This window comes from Callorhinus ursinus, unplaced genomic scaffold (assembly GCF_003265705.2).
Source record: "Callorhinus ursinus isolate GAN/ISIS: 27379988/994484 unplaced genomic scaffold, GSC_fseal_2.0 scaffold3, whole genome shotgun sequence".
Lineage (NCBI taxonomy): Eukaryota > Metazoa > Chordata > Mammalia > Carnivora > Otariidae > Callorhinus > Callorhinus ursinus.
This window is the reverse complement of record NW_027397065.1, coordinates 62,489,519-62,506,659: the sequence shown is the minus strand read 5'-3', so window position 1 is coordinate 62,506,659 and position 17,141 is coordinate 62,489,519. Positions and strand designations below refer to the sequence as shown.

Genomic DNA, 17,141 nt, shown 5'->3' with positions numbered 1-17,141 from the left:
TAAGAAAAAAAATTCACCTATGTAGATGTGTTGACTACAACCTATTTAAGCAAAAGGTCAGGCTAAAGAGGCAAAAGACTGAAATATTCAGAAAATGATTTAAATTTTTTTAAAATATTTTATTTATCTATTTGACAGAGAGAGAGAGACACAGCGAGAGAGGGAACCCAAGCAGGGGGAGTGGGAGAGGGAGAAGCAGGCTCCCCGCCAAGCAGGGAGCCCGTTGCGGGGCTCAATCCCAGGACCCTGGGATCATGACCAGAGTTGAAGACAGACGCTTAATGACTGAGCCACCCAGGCACCCCTGATTTAAATTTTTTAAATAAAGTTGGAATTAATGTCATTATTCCAAACCCTATCCACTCATATAAATCCACTGCCCATTCAAAAGGAAAGAATCCATCCACATCATGACATACGTGATATATACAAGCAGACTTAGATTAAAATAACTTTAACTCTACATACAACATGGTGATACAACATAACATTGGGCATATGAAGTTAGATACAAAAGAGGACATACTGTATGAGTGTATCATAGAAAGTTCAAAAACAGGCTAAACTAATCTATGGTACTAGAAGTCAAAATAGTGGTATCCTTCGTGTGGGAAAGAAGCGCCTGGAAGGAGACAGAATGGGAGCTTCTGAGGTATTGCATACTCCGTGTTCTGATTATCCATGTGTTCAATTTGTCAAAATGTATAGGACTATACAATTATGACAAACATTTTTTGGATCTGTTTTCTTTAAATAAAAAATAATTTAATAACATTTACTGCTCTCACTTTATTATGCATTTTAACATGTAAAAAGAGGTTTAACATCTCCACAGTTTTCAAGGCCCTCAGTAACTTACCCCTACCTTACAAATCCAATATGAATACTAAAATCTATATTATTATTCCTCTCTCAGTAAAATGTTTAATGCCTTTATTCATGCTCAATTCCTCTTGATTTAACCACATCCTGCTCTTTCAAAGTTATAACATCCCAATTTCTTTTATTTTTTTCCCAGCTCACACTTACCTTTCCCTTCTCTCATCTCCCTTGTTTTAAACGACCACTAAAGAACACCTAATATCTATAGGTATTAAGTACAGATATGTGACAGATTGTGCCAAAATTGTAATAAATATTTTACAAACTTTATTCACTCAAGTAAGTGTTATTTCCAGCTGAGTTGAGAAAACATGCTCAGAAAAGGCAACTTGTCCAAACTCAAAAAACTTCTAAGAGGCAGGGTCAAAATTCAAATTCAGATCTGACTCTAAGGCCCATGCTCTTAGCTACAGAGCTAGACTATCTCTATCTTATGCAATTAGCATATTATTTAATGTTATTTTGTCCATATTAGTCATATTTTATACCTTAATATCTATCTTTATATAATCCTACCATCCATGCTATATACATATATACTAACTCCATCAAGTCATACCTCACCTACCTTGAACTATGCTATGAGGCAATGCTATCTGGAAAGCAACCAGGATATAAAAGTAAGCACACCAAAAAATGGCAATAAAGACTCAAAGTATGTATCATCACCAAGTTTATTCACTACAGATAACATATATTATTGACAGCAGGGGCCCTTAATTCTTCATAATCACAACCTATTTATATTTATTTTCCATATAATATTAACAAGTTCAGTTATATAGTTTCTATTTATAGCACAGTAAAAGTAGAAAAAAATAAAGGACTGCTAAATATAGGAATAACAGTTGCAATGTATAAGAAAATAGCACATTAAGATCAAAAAAAGCAGTCCAATGTCACACAAGGTAGTAATAAATTGTCCTCCCCCTACCTCCAACAAAATAATCAACATTCATAATGACCCCAGCCAAAGAGAAAAAGTTAAAATGTAGTTCATATATTCTTCTTAATAAAGGAGAGAAATAAGTAATAGTTATAGAAATAATCATATCAAAAATGGCTAAAATGTACATTTCAGAGCTCAGCCAATAACCTGTTTCTTGAGGACTCCAAATCAACATTACTATAATATATAGCATACTCATTTAACCACTAATTATTCCAGCAAAATGACTTATCCTCTACTGTACTTGTTTTTAGAAAGATTACAAAGGGTTAAGTGCATGGGTTTTAGAATCAAAAACAGTGAATGGGATCTGATTCATGTACCTCTCTCTTTTACTGCCAGTATGACCTTGGGCCAGTTAGGCTCCCTCTGGCCCCACTTTCTTCAACAGTTACAAAAGGATATTAAAACATATTTTCTAGAAAAGTAGGAAGACTAAATTATATGTTTATGTTTTTAACAGTTTCCAACATATAATAAAATTCAAAATATGGCAGCTATTTTTTGTAATCAAAGACCATGTCTTCAACATCTAATAACCAGAACAATGCTAGACACATACGCAGTACTCAGTAAGTAGTTGGTAACTGGCCTATATGAGCAGAAAAGGGTAAGACTCTCTAAGAGCACACACGGCAGTGTCCAACGTGAGTAAACCTACTATTTTTATTTGTAAATATTTATAAAATAAGAATATGAAAGAACTAGGATTACTGAGAAATGATTCTTTTATTAAATTTTGGCTACTTTGATATAAGAATTTCATTAACAAACTTAGCTGCTCAGCAAAGAAACAAACAGCTTTGAATAAACTACCTATCAATGAAAGGTTTGAGTGATGATGGATGACATCTGTCAGATACTATAGAGAAGATCCCTGTTTTGAATGGTAGAGCTGATAAAATAATTTCTAAAGTAGCTTCCAAATATGCTTAAAAATAAACATAGTATGTAGACACATACCTCCCCCAAATCCATTCATATTCAAGTATCCCAAGTGAACATTTACTTGCAATATAATTACTCATTTTAAAAATAATTACACTTTTTCTCTACAGTACCTTTAATACAGAAACAATTACTGATGTAAGTGAAAAACTTTTCCTAGGACTCAAAAATAACTCTAAACTTTTTAAATAAAACAAAATAACTATCAGAAGAAACAATACATAGCAAAAGGCAACTGCTACAGTTTATCCAAATTTCTTAATCTTCTCCTTTTATATTTCCTTTTAAAGAGTAATCAGCATAGGGGCACCTGGGCAGCTCAGTCGTTAAGCATCTGACTTTGGCTCAGGTCATGGCCCCAGAGTCCTGAGATGGAGCCCCGCACAGGGCTCCCTGCTTGGCGGGAAGCCTGCTTCTCCCTCTCCCACTCCCCCTACCTATATTCCCTCTCTCGCTGTGTCTCCGTCAAATAAATAAACAAAATGTTAAAAAAAAAAAAAGAATAATCAGCATCTTTTTAAATGTCTTCCATTTCACTAGGTAAAACAATATATATATTTCTGTATTCAAAACAATGTTGAAACACGAACACGTAACACTGAATTCTCCCATGACAAAGGAGAAAAAGGTTATTTTAAGATTCTTATTAAAATACACAAAGTGATTTAAACATTTTTAAGACTATACTAATCTAAAATTTAGCTCATTAAAAAGCTGTAAAAACATGTTGAGAATTATTCTTACACATGACATATGAAATCTTACATAAGAATTAATCTGACCCGCTTTGTACCAAGTTATGCCATTCAAAAGTAACATTAGAAATTACAAGCTACAGCAATAAAATAAAAACACAAGTCATTCTAAATAAAGTAGAAAATAGCTATTTGTATTCAAATAGTCCATTATCATGATTTTATGCTAATCATGTGATAGATATGATTAAAAACTTATCCACAACACATGTGAATAAAACGTTCCACAGTATTCCACCAGCCACCTGGTCACACACAAACTGCCATATAGCTAAATGTTAAGAGTTCACAGCTCACCTACCTCCAACCACTGGTGTCTTCTCACTCTTTCTGCAACTCTATTCCCTTCAGTTTTTCTTTTTCTTTTTTCTTTTTTTTTTTCTTGGGGGAGGGGGCTGGTGGTGATGGTGGTGGTGTGGTGAAGTTTAGGGAGTATATTATACGGAATTATGAGTGGAGAAAAAACAGGGCAATTAAAAGTTTTAGTATATGAGGGATGAACATTAAGCATGGAAAGAATTAGCAATACTATCTTAAGACGTGATTTCTCGAAGTATGAAACTACAGATAAATATATATATGTGCACACATCTAAAAGGAGTTAAATACGCTTTTATCTGGCAAGCTGTTCCTTCTTAGTAACTAAAAGTAAATTACTTGGCAGTCTTCTTTGTTTACAGCTTCTGTGTCTCTTCACTCTTTATTCATTATAAGAAACACATGAAAGTACAGTGGATTCTGAACAAGATCACTAAAATCCCTGCAAGTGGCAATTCAACTCTCATTTTGCTGCTTTAATATAAGCAATAATTTCCCCAGTATACCCTTTACCCAAATAACTAGAGGGCTGGGTAGGTTGTCAGGATTTAGCAATGAAATATTCCATATTCTTCAGAATGATTTTAATTTCAAATATTCTATCTCACTGTGAGGCCACATGTTTAAATTCTGAGTTCAGAAAATATGGTCATTTTAGTGTGGAAAATAACAAAAACACTACCCATCTCATTTATAATCTCTATTTCCAAACTGCATACATCTTAAAGTAAGTTTGATAACAAATTTACAGAGCCCTTTGAACATGCAGTATTAATGAAGGGGAAAGGAAACACATATACTACAAAACAATGGAAGAAAAAAAATCATTTATACTTGGATTTGGAATAACAGCCAAGCATTTATATACTCATAGTCACAAGCACACAATTATTTCACAATATGCCTAAAAGCTCTCAGTCCAGTCCTGCATTACCTTTAAAGGCCAGAAGAGCCCTACTTTGAAATATAATTAATCCTCAATAATTATAAGTTATATAATCACCAACTTTTCCTCAACATTACCTTCAAGTACTGAATATGCCAGAAGTGTTAGTTCACAAAATTAAGTTACGATTTTTTTAAAAACACTGATCCCAAGTTCTATCTATTCAAATGCTACCCTTTAATGCAAAAGTCTGACAGGTGTCAAGACTTCTATAAGGTCTTCCCTCTAAGCCATTCCTTACCTATCTCCCTTTCTTTTTTTTTTCTGAATGCCTTCAGTTTTTGATTCCTTTATAAGGACAATTGGCAGGTTCTTCATATACTGCTATCTTACATTATGCCCTGATACAGGTATATCCCAAGATACGCCAGAAGCCAAGAATTGTGCCTTCCTGATTCACAATACTTACTAACCCAATTATATAATATATGGATCAAAAATATGCTGACATTAACAAACCACTATAAATCCAAATCTTCAAAATACTGGAGTAAAAAAATGGCAAAGTAATTAAAAGAGCCAAATTCTTCACAATCCAAGTAATTAAAAAACTGTCTTCTGTCTTTCTTAATAAACTAAACTGACTCCATAAATAGGGTATGTTTGAAGCCTCGGCATATCCCCAATTTTATATTTTATGTAAATTTCATCATTACCAGGTACGTTGCTCAGTTTACGCAATCTGCCTGGCTCAAAGACTTTGTAAAAGGAATTTTAAGAATGTACTTAAGTTTAAATTCTCTTTCAATCCTATGACTTGGGATATATGTTATATTTGTCTAGTTTTACACAATTATTTTCAATTTAGTTTGGCATCTGTATAATTTTAGAAGTAAATTCATTGTAGAGATAAAATTTTAAAGTAGCTATTCAGCTTTAACCTGGCCACACTAACAAAAAAGCACAGATAATACAAAACAATGGATGATCCAAAAAGCATTAACAGTCAACTCTCAATTATTTGCATGTGGATTACCTAATATATATTTTAACCTATTTATGTTGGCTACTCTAACAGTATTTGCTCAGGAAATAAAAATTGATGCTAATAATTCACTTAAAAGACACATCAATCTATTGCAGGGGAGGAAAGAATATAAAATCTTCCCAAGCCACATATAAATAATGCTATTTAGATTATGTAATTTAGCACTCTTCCATCATTATTCACCTTTTTATTAAGTGCAGGTAAATGAGAGTGGACTGTATTTAGCTTGGTGATAGTCAGAGATACAGATACACAGGCATGCAAACCATTCACTCACCCCACTGTGCTTTTCACAGCCCTATTTTCAGTAGCCTGAGACCTGGGAGGGGGAGGAGGCAGCAAGTCACTGCAGATGATCACTTAAAAGGAAATTGAGAGTTGACTATAATTTACATTTAAAGTGCTATGAAATACCATCACTCCTACATGTATTCATTACTGCTTATGGGAATACTTCTCACAGTGATTTAACAAGGCTGTAATGCTTTCTTTTTAACCTTTCAATATCCCAGAAACATGGTGATAGCTGAGGATCACAGAGACAGAAGGTGACAGTGCTACCCGTGTAAGGGAGTATGCATTTTAGAGATCCTGGAAACTGAAGCACAGACATCATCCTTAGATTAAGGAAGAGTAGAGCTGAGTTCTCCGGAGACCAACTTCCAACGCTACAGTCTCGCAGTTTCTTCAACCAAAACTCCCCTCTTGGCTTCTGAGATCATAGTCTTGCTAGTTTTCTTCTCTTGGCCACCTTCTCGAATTTGATTCTTATGCTATGACACTCTCATCAGCTCATCCTCTAGCACTCAAATCTTTAGCTCTTTCTCCATTTACATTCTTCCCTGTCTCAACGCCCTATGCAGAGAACAATCAGATCACAAGTTTAGAACCATTCCAGTATTTGCAGCTACCTTTTATGTATCTCTGATTGACTTAATCACCTAAAATTCAAAGTGCAAAGCTAAACTCATTATCATCCCTCCAAAATGGATCTCTTCATTTCATGGCATCATCAATCTCACTGTCCCTGAGGACTACAAACCTAAAATGTTCTTTTACTTCTACTCTCCTTAATGCTGTACACTCCATTTCCCATCTCTCTCTCCATTCTGACATTCAATAAATGCTTCAGTTATTATTATATGATAGATGCTGGGGAAGCTTAAGGTCCAGTGAGGGAAAAACAACTGGACGAAGAACTTAAAGCAATGAGAAGTGATATTTAGAAAGGAACAAACAAAATGTGGAAAAGCAGAGGAAGTCCCACTGGGATGATTTCTAGAAGTTGCATTTGACCTAGACCTTAAAGAATTCGGATTTCAATAAAGAGTACTGAAAATGAAATTCTAGGCAGAGGAAACAACCTGCACAAGGTCAAGTAAATAGAAACTGCATGCCATATGCATGGAATAAATCATTTTTGTCTAAAGCAGATTCTCAACCAGGGGTATGACACAATCTCCAAGGGGAAAGAACAAATATGGGGAGGTAGGTGCTTTGGACTTGCGAACTTTCCCAATCCCCTCTGAAAAGCACTGTGTGTAAAGAAGGAAGAGAGTGTCTTACACAAGTAAACTCTGCACGGAGGCTGACAGAATAGTATGATTAAGACAGTACAGAAGATAATTTTGGAATAAATCATAAAAGGCCTTCAATGCCAAGTTAAGAAATCTGGACTTTATTCTGTGAGCAAAAACGAGCCAGGGAAGTGTGAGTATGAGTGTGTTTTGTTTTTTTTATTTCAGGGAATGATAAGATCAGATCTACATTTCAGGAAAATAATCCTGGCAATCGTATAGCAGAGAAAGTGAAAAAAAGGTGAAAGAAAAGATTTTACACCATCCAAATGAGATAATAAAGATGTGAACAAGACCAATCACAATGGAATAAGAAAGACTAGATTCATTAGGTATTTCACAGGCAAACTGAAGGAACATGGCACGTGAACAAAGATGAGCTGAAGGTCTCTAGCTTGATTATTACAAAGGATGGTGGTGGTGGTAACTAGAGGGTGAAAAGGGAATATGCTTTGGGGTGCAAAGTTTTACACATCAGGCCTTTCAGATGAGTAGTAGACATATAATGCTAATACGTTTTGCAAGCTTAAAAGAAAGAGTCTGAATAAAAATGTAATTATCATAACCATCTCAGCACATGGAATTTTTTTTTTTTTAACTCATTTTTGAAGCCCTCAGTGAAAAGACTGTTCAGGGACATAGCATATAGCACCGTAGGAGAGAAGAAAAGATCAAGGACAGAATCTTAAGGTTCACTCGCTTAAGGAGCTGGAAGACCAGGCGGGAACAGAGGAGGAGCAGCATGAGAGGTAGGAAAAGAAGCAGGAGAATACTTCACAGAAGTCAAGTAAAGAAGTGGTTGCAAGAATAGCAAAAGTGTAGTGCCTACAAATGCATGATATGCAGTTAGTTGCTCCCTAATCCTATGACCCTGGCTGAATTACTTACCTGAATTTCAGACCTTCGGAGTTTTGAAACCTATATCCTCAACTGTAAAAGAGGGATAAAAAGAGTACCTCAAACAGTTATTAAAGATTAAGTGAGATAACATATTTTAGAGCCTGGAACAAAACTATTAACACAGTAATAGTTCTAAAACATAATGGGGAACTTAAAAATGCCTATGAATACCAGCATCCTTTAAAAAACTATTTTCAGTACACGGGGAAAGCTGTGCTTAGAAGACTATAGTGGTTAAGGAAGAAAGCTATAGAGTGAGGATGAACTATTCTTTCTGTAGAGCGGATGGAAAAACAGCTATTTTGTAATCTTCACTTTGTCTTTCCACACCTCCCACCATCATCCCATGCCTGGGATAGTACCTGATCCATATGAAGGATACACCAAATGATTACTGAACATGAGAAAACTTCCAATAGGAAGGAAGAAATGAAGAAGAAAGGGATCTCAGTTCTACAAAGAATCTTAAGAGGAAACAGTATTAGGAGCATAAAATTCCTTTCCAAGTTAGCCTTGAAAGGGAACAGAGATGGTTTATTCCCTGACTCAGGGAACCAGAAGGTAAGTATGTATAAAATATAAAAGAGAAGACAGGCGCACCTGGCTGGCTCAGCAGGTAGAGCATGTTGACTCTTGATCTTGAGGTCCTGAGTTCAAGCCCCACATTGGGCACAAAGATTACTTTAAAAATTAAATAAAGGGGAGGAGTCAAGGGAAATCACATTAGACAGCTTTGACCTTCTTAATAAATACAAGTTCTCTGCACAGTGTAGGAGTATTCCAAAGTCAGTTTGAAATCTGAAGAAAACAAATTAGTTGATTACCCCATTTCAATATATATTGACCTTCATTTCTAACTCCAACATCCTGGTCTAGTTCCCCACCATTTCTTAGATTACAGCAGCAGCTTCCTAGGCAGCTCCTTTTCCTGCTGACTTTTACCTTTCCCAAGGTGTGGTACAGTCTCTTGCGAGCCCATGTTTCCTTTCGTTATGTCTACCACTATTCTCATGAGAAGTTAACCACTCTGAAGCTGCCTCTGATCCTCTACCCACCAAACAATTCATCATTTTCTCCTCTAGGCTACTTCTGGGTCCTCGTACGGTTTGGTTACTTAATTTATCATTCCATATTGCAATCACTTTATTAATATCTGTTCCAATAAATTCCTAAAAAGGGGAATAACATCTTCCTTATCTTCATTCCTCCAGCACTTAATTCAGCATTTAGTAAATAATAGACATCCAGTCAATGTATGTTTTGTCTAAGTCAGCGATTAAATAACATAAGTAATCTGCTCACTAGATAAAAATCAGAAAACAAAAAGTAGTGTTCAAATCTGCATCATTCAGATAACCTTCCTACTTTTTTAAGTATTAAACAGTAACTAAGACAGTCAATTTTTGTATTCTTTCTAAAGGAAAAGAATTGGATAATAAAAAATATAAAATTCAATACTTTTAAATAAATTCTAACAGTTAGATTATGAATACAGGTTTCTCCACATCCTGAAAATTCACTTTGAACACAATAATTAAATTACTGTACAGTAAGAAGGACTTACACAGGAAGAATACTCTGTGTCTTTTCAGGTTATTCAGTACCAGAAATGTACTATGAGACTTCCACTGCTATCCTTGCAGTGGAAGTGACTAAGGGAAGCATTTTGATTTCAAAATAGATATTGGCATGCAAAACAGAGTATTTAAATTATATCAATAGCAAATATCAGAGATTTCACAAATTAAGTAGAGTAGTTGTTTGGACAAAACTGAAAGCAACAATCAGCAATAAGTTTACTGTGAGATCTACTGCAATGAAGTTCCAAAAGAGATCAAAATTAGTCCACCAACAATTTTTAATTGAAGTACACTATCTATGAACTATCAAAACCAAAGCACGTAGAACTCTCCTGGGCCTCAAGAAGCTTGCAAGGCTAGCCAAATCATTATTACTAAGAAATTTTCTGGAGTCAGAGAAAAATTCTAAGGTTCTATAAAATACTACATTATATCTTAAGTACATATAATACTCTTTGCTTAGGCCTAATTTACTGGTAATCTCACCAAATACTTCTTTACAGTTGTTATACTCAAGAACTCTACCTCAGACAGACTATACCCAATTAATAATATGTCTCAAAAAATGAAAGCCTCAATACAATTCCTCATTAACAAGTTTATAATGTTCAAAACAACTCTGAAATATTTTAAATGCGACATAAATAATTTTTATTTCATACTGTGCGAAGACAACTAACGTTTAGTTAACATCACTCACAAAATTATCAGCTCCTGTACTGAGTATTTTAAGCATTAGTTCATTTACTTCTCACATTCTTAATAACCCTTTGAAGTTATCTCTTTGAGATGAAGAAACCAAGAGTTAAGCAAGGTCAAATACCTTGCCCCACATCACCTAACTATTAAGTATCCCAGCTGAGATTACAACCCATAACTATCTGACTGTACAGTCTGATCTCTTTTCCCTATATATTGATGGTTCCTTTAGGAATTAGAATGACCATGACCTCTACTTAACAATGAACTTTGAGAAATTCATTGTGTAGCTATCTCACAAAGGTTACATAAAAACAATTAAAATGAGAACAAACACTGCCTTTGCATTAAAAACTTGTAGTTTTGGTTACCCCAAATTTTATCTAAAACGTACTGTAATCCAATCCACAACCAGCTGCCCTTCAGCAGCAACCCAGACTGCGCTACAGTTCTCAAACTATTACTAAAGTGTAATTCCTTGTGAACTTTCTTCGGGTTAGAGCCACAAGACTTCTTTAGATCCACAAACCTTCTTTTAACAATGAAATGTCTGTCAGAATAGCAATTCCTTGAACAATAATAGCTTCCCTATATAATAAACTACTTTTTTATTCTCATATAGCCTCTCTTACTTGCATATGCCTTTTGCAATCAATTTCAGTTGGCTGTGTATATTCCAAACTAAACTATGTTTTATCAGGGCAAGCAGAAATAGCATTTTTCTGCTTGCTGCATTATCCTAAAAACACCTATGGACAATGGCGTTCACAAAGTGCTCAGAAAATTTAACATTTTAAATAGTAAACATACAGATTTATCTGTGCACTTGAGTAAGTTTGAAGTAAAGCAAAGGTATCAATTTGTATATTTTTTAACAAACCAAAATTCTGATACCAACCACAGAAACTACTATATATAGGAGCTCAACAAACTCAACCTAAAGCACAAATATAACTTATTTCTAGCACCACATCCAAACAAGCTTTTAATGAGAAAATTAAGACAGAAGATCTATCTAATAAGTGCTCTTTTCACCATCTAAACACATATGCCCACACAGAAATTAAATCACTTAATAAAGTACATCTGTTACAGAACTCAAATACTAATTTTGAACCCTGTGGGAATTTTGTTTTTGTTAGGAAATTTACTAGAAAATCTTTTCCCACATACAACTTATATAGATTTTTCATGTGTGTTTTACATCGTCAAGTTTCCAAACTGTTACACAAAAGTCAAAAGCTTTACATCTTCTACACTATCTGCTGAAAAAAGTTCCAATTCAATGCAGAAACCCTTCTGCCTGTTAACACCAGCACCTCATTCGCCCAAAACAAAGTCCCTGAACTTTCAGAATAAAATATTCTTACAAAAATGTACTCTTGCAGCTAAACAAAAAGTAGCTGTTTAGTTTCTAAGTTTTCTTACACCATGAAATACAAAATACAAATTAGACAATGCACTATGCTTTAAATACCAGAGATGAGTCTCAACAATGAGCCCGCGTCTGACAAATACTTTAGATAAGTCATTACGTCAAGTAGAACATAGGTTAAATTTTTTAAATTTTTAATGAAATGTTTACGACTTTTCTTAACTTCCCGAAGTGTTTTTCAGATCTCAAAAAGGAAACTGATTCTATACAGCTGAACCAGCTTACACTCTATGCTACAGCCGGTGTGAAATATGACTTCTTCGGAATCAGTAGACCAAATCCTGTTTACCGTGGAAGAAAAAAGAAAAACCTTGTATATAACTACTGTATCTTCAGCGAGATATTGTCGAATAAACTCCAGTACGGTAACTAATAAAAGATTCACTGGCCAGTAGCTGGACTAGATCCTTAAAAACACAACCGCGGGGTTCGCCCAGTCCCGAAGGTGTAAACAAACCCGTCGCCACTGCAGAAGGTAAACAATGAACCTGCAGCGAGGGTGAGGGGGCGGTCTTTGCCAACTACAGTCCCAGCCACCCGGGAAAGGGAAACGGGAATGAACTACAGCGCAAACCAGACACTTAGCCACAGTCGCCCATTCTAGGTTTCACTACCGAGTTATCAATGCTGCGGGTCCCCCAGGGTGGTGGGCAAAGAGAAAAGCAGTCACGCAGGCAAGCAAGAACCCAGCAGGTCCGGCTTCTGCTCTGGGGGACGGGGAGGGCAGGATGTGGTCGCTCTTCCCTCAGACATCCTCCGGCAACCTAAATAACAGCCTCTACCTCCCGCCGGCCGCCTCCAGGCGAATGGCTGCACGAGCTCCAGGATGGGAGTTAAACCCTCCCTCGGGGGTCCAGGGAACCCAGAGGGTAGCCGGCTCCGCTGAGTCCCGCTTGGCGTTCCCCGGCACCCGCCGCACCCAGAGGCCGGGAGAAAGGCGCGGGGCGAGGGAAGCGGGCACCGGGAAGGGGGATGGGTCCCGGGAGGCGGCCCGGGGCTTGGCTCCTGCGGGCCAGCAGGCGGGGCTCGGCTCTGCCTCCCGCACCCCCGCCAGTCCCGTGCGGGGCCCGCCCCTGCCCCCGGCCCCCGACCCCCGGCTCCCGGCTCCTCCCCAGCAGCGCGCCTTCGCCGGCGCCCGCGGCGCCCCGCGTTACCTCGGGTCAGATCCAGCGGGACGTTCTCCTCGCCGCTGTCATTCCGCCCTGCGCGAAACAGACACACAGCTCCAATTAGGATTCGCTCGCAGGCCAGTGGCGGCAACCCTGGCTCGGGCCAGCGCCCCTAATCGCTCCCCCAGCCCAAGGCCAGGGGGAGGCAAGGGCCAGGGGGCGCGGGCCCCAGGCGGTGGGGAGTGAGGGTTGCAGCGGGCTTACCTCGTATTCGGAGGTTCTTCAGCGAGCGGCCGCGGCCGATCGCCGCCATATTGACGGGTTTCAGTCACAACACCGGAAACCTCGCCCAATCGCGCGAGAACCCCTTCCCCTCCCCGCGCGCCGCGCCGCGCCCGCCCCCCGCGGCATCTCCCCCGCCCCTTCGCGGCGGCAGGCGGCGGGTGGTGCCTGCTGTACCCGGGGCGTGGAGGGAACGCGGTGCTGAGCCAGGGTGTCCATGGGGTTCGCGCCGTGCTCACCCGTCCGCCCGCCTGGGAGCCCGAGGTCGCGGCTACACGCCTAACCCTCCGAGAGCAAGTCGGCCGGGAGGCGGCATTTCCCACGAGGGGAATCCCATTGATGGGAGTTTGCAGCGTGGAGGATGCTTCCCTTCCAGTGCCGCGGAAACTGTAATCAGAGCCGCGGCGAGGCGGGAGGAGGCCGGGATGCGGCCGCACGCCACCTGCGGAAACCATCCTGCCCCTTTCTCCTGCTTGCTTTCAAGCCCTCCCTTCCTTATTTATCAGTTAAAACGATGTTTATTAAAAAAAACAAGCTGTGCTTGTAACTCAGATCCCTTCCTAAAGTCGCTTTGCTCCAAGTTAACATGTAACAAAGTTTTGTTTTCCACCCTCGTTCTGACCACCGTGCTAAGCAGCCCTGCACTTGATCTTCAAAACCACACTTGGCCAGGAGAACTTCTCTAAGAGGAAGTGGTCGGGGGGACGTTTCGCTTTTGACCGCCTGGCGCAGGCCGGGAGAACGGAATTAAGAAGCCAGGAGTGCGGGGTGGTCTTCCCGGGCGGTGGGTGAGATTGTTCCCGCGCACGCGCGGGCGCCGGGAGGCCCGGGGAGAGGGTTTCCTCTGCCTGGAACCAAGCGGAGGCAGCTGAGGGCTGAGTCGGGTTTTCTGTCTGTGTAGCTCTTGAACACTGGCTAATGTAGATGTTATGGGTTAATATTTTTTATAGATAAACCTAATAATTATGAACTGTAGAGATTGCAATTCTAGAAACTGTTTTTACCTAATTAATATATACACACCTGGCCTCTGACCCAGCAACTTTCTCTTAAAGTAGACTAAAGAGAGGGTGAGTGTTGTGCCGCCTCCTACTCCTCGACTTGTCTTTTTATTACGTGAGACTGGAAGTTAAACAGTGGAGATTTTGCTTTAACCACCTCTCTTGTCCCAGTTAATGCAGTGTCCAGCATAAATAAATGTTCAATAAATAATCGGATCGATGAGTAAGTGCCTTGGATCCCTTTGTTACAATGCTCTTTTTTGCTGTTAAAAAAAAAAAGAAAAGCAGTATTGGAGATACAATTGCCGTTGTTAATAATAGTGAACAATTGGAAACAAAGATGACCAAAGGTAGGGATTATGCAAATGATTACAACCGTTAAAAACGATGTAGGTCTAGTATATTTATAGAAAATTAGGTTCATGATTTTAAATCAAGCAACAGATTACAAAATTCCCTCTTTTATACACGTTTAAAATACATATAAATTAAAATTATACGTTATAAAATATTTTACATATCTGGGTACATAGAAAAGAGTCTGAGAAGATACACATCAAAATGTTAACTAATCTTTTCCCCCTCAGTTGTGGAATTACACATACGGTTTTTGTTCTTGTTTGCTGTCTATACTCTAAATGTCCTGCAGTTAATATATATCTAGTGTAAAATAAGTAAAAGTTATAAAAAGAAAAATAAAAGCAGTATACAGTAGCATCATCAGGAAAATAAAAGAGGAACACTGTTTCCCTAGGAGACTATCCTCTGTCCATATATTCCAGAACCTTTTCTTATTAGGTCTACAATCAGATATCTGTTCCTGATATTGCCCTTGTATTCAGTGATGCAACACAATTGGAGTACTTTTTAAAAATGTCTACTGACATAACCACTAGTAATTTTGATAACAACAAACTTTGCTCTTGCTCTTGTAGCTTTTAGGTCTTGGTGCAAATTTATTTATTCTAGTTACAACCTAAGGCAAAAATCACAAAATTTGAGGTCTGGTTGGGACATTAAAAATTTGCATTTCATCCTTCCATGTATCGCATTTCACCATTTTAGAAAAGTAGAAATCTATCAATGGGAATTCTACCAGGTTCTTAGAATTGTTCCAATTTTCAACAACCCTTTTTATCCTGTTTTTTTGTTCCTATTTATTCTAAATTAACTCCTTTCTAATACAATTTAATTTCATCTTCTCTTTCATTCTTTCATGAAATTTGAGTACAACCCGATCCACTTTTTAAATTACTTAAGGTAATGAAAGCCTGAATCTAATAATCTTTCACCTTTGTAACTATACGTTCCTATTTAAAGATCATTATTCAATTATTCCATCTCTTTGAGGAGAAAAAAAATCATCTTTCCCCAATCTTACAATGAAACTAGTTTTTCTTCTATTACTATCTCACTTAAGTGGCTGTGTTCTTCACATTTGTTGTTAAGGTGAGTTCTAAGATTTCTGGTAAAAAGAACAAGTTCTTAGTGTTTGCAATTGACACTCAACTAGCAAGTAGGAGTTTAGGTAAATTTTAGTAAAGAATACATTTCACAAAGTTGGATTTGCTTTTTAAACAATACATTATTGACTCTAGTCAGCTTGTTATTTGTTAGAATCTCTAAGTTATCTTCTATACTTGCCAACAGCTACCCATTCCTCTTTTTGAAACTTGTTTGTCTTCCTTGTTTATTTTAGCCCACCCCTATGTTTTACTCATTCTGTTTACATCTTACTACTTCTCCAATTTTCCGGGTCATTTTGATTCTAATCTGGTCATTGACAATGTGACTTCCTCTTCTTAGTTTTCATTTCCCAGCTAGGTTTCATTTGCTGTGTGAATGAAACGTCTTTTCTCATAGTATGAGTCACTGATAAAAAATGTTGCATGAATTGGGTCCAGGACCACACCTCTGAGAGATAACTGCTGGATTCTGAAGATAAATGACTACACCGATAATCACTATCTGGGTTCTATTCTCCATCCTATTACACAAAGTTAATAATTCTAGTTTATAAACCAAATTTTATCAGTTTTGGGTACAGAGATAATGTTGAACAGAAACAAAGCCTTGCCAAAATCTTAGTTCCCTTTATCTATCTGCCTGACTACATAGGCCATACAAAGATAAAGCAAGTAAAAAACCACAACACTTGATGGTCTGTTTTTTGGTAATTTCTCTTCATAGTTAAACCACACATTTAAAATCTAGATAAAGAACATTAAAATAACAGGCAATGGACTAAAATCAAACAAATGTTGTAATCTTGCACAGTGTTGATTATGAAGATTCAGCCTTGGTCTTGTTTGCCTCTTAGCATTGTTCCTTTAAATTTTAATCTCTGTCCCAAAATAGCAGGAAGTAGCCTCTTAGTATTGTTCCTTTAAATTTTAATTTCTGTTCCAAAATCTCTTGTAAATTTCATTTTGGAAAAATTCTGTAAGGTATAAAGGCACTCTATAAAAACAGTTTTAAACAGAGTATGAGCCTATGTTTGTGAAAGAAGGATACATATATTCAGAAAATAAAATTTGGAAGGGTATTCACTAAAATTTCAACAGTGATTATCTCTGGTTGGGAGAATTTTGAGTGGTTTTTATCTTTTTCATTTTAACTTTTCTAAAACAAATTTTTACTTATATACTTTTTTTTTTAACGATTTTATTTATTTATTTGACAGAGAGAGAGAGCACAAGCAGGGGGAATGGCAGGCAGAAGCAGAAGGAGAAGCAGGCTCCCCACAGAGCAGGTGGAGCCTGATGTGGGACT

At 37.7% G+C, this 17,141-nt stretch overlaps 1 protein-coding gene across 5 annotated transcripts in view; it reads right to left on the bottom strand.

Moving 5' to 3' along the window:
* The window catches only part of RICTOR (RPTOR independent companion of MTOR complex 2), a 122,200-nt gene extending 108,776 nt beyond the window's left edge, over nt 1-13,424 (bottom strand). For 4 of the 5 annotated variants that reach the window (XM_025867367.2, XM_073890965.1, XM_025867368.2 and 1 more), the window contains exons 1-2: nt 13,351-13,424; nt 13,132-13,179 (exon numbers count right to left, since the gene is read on the bottom strand). In XM_025867367.2, coding sequence (XP_025723152.1) covers nt 13,132-13,179; nt 13,351-13,399 — 97 coding nt within the window. In that variant the 5' untranslated portion in view covers nt 13,400-13,424. Of the gene's footprint in view, nt 1-3,835; nt 5,299-13,131; nt 13,180-13,350 lie in introns of those variants that run through there. The other variant, XM_073890966.1, reaches the window with a different exon arrangement.
* Between the last annotated feature and the right edge of the window lie 3,717 nt (nt 13,425-17,141).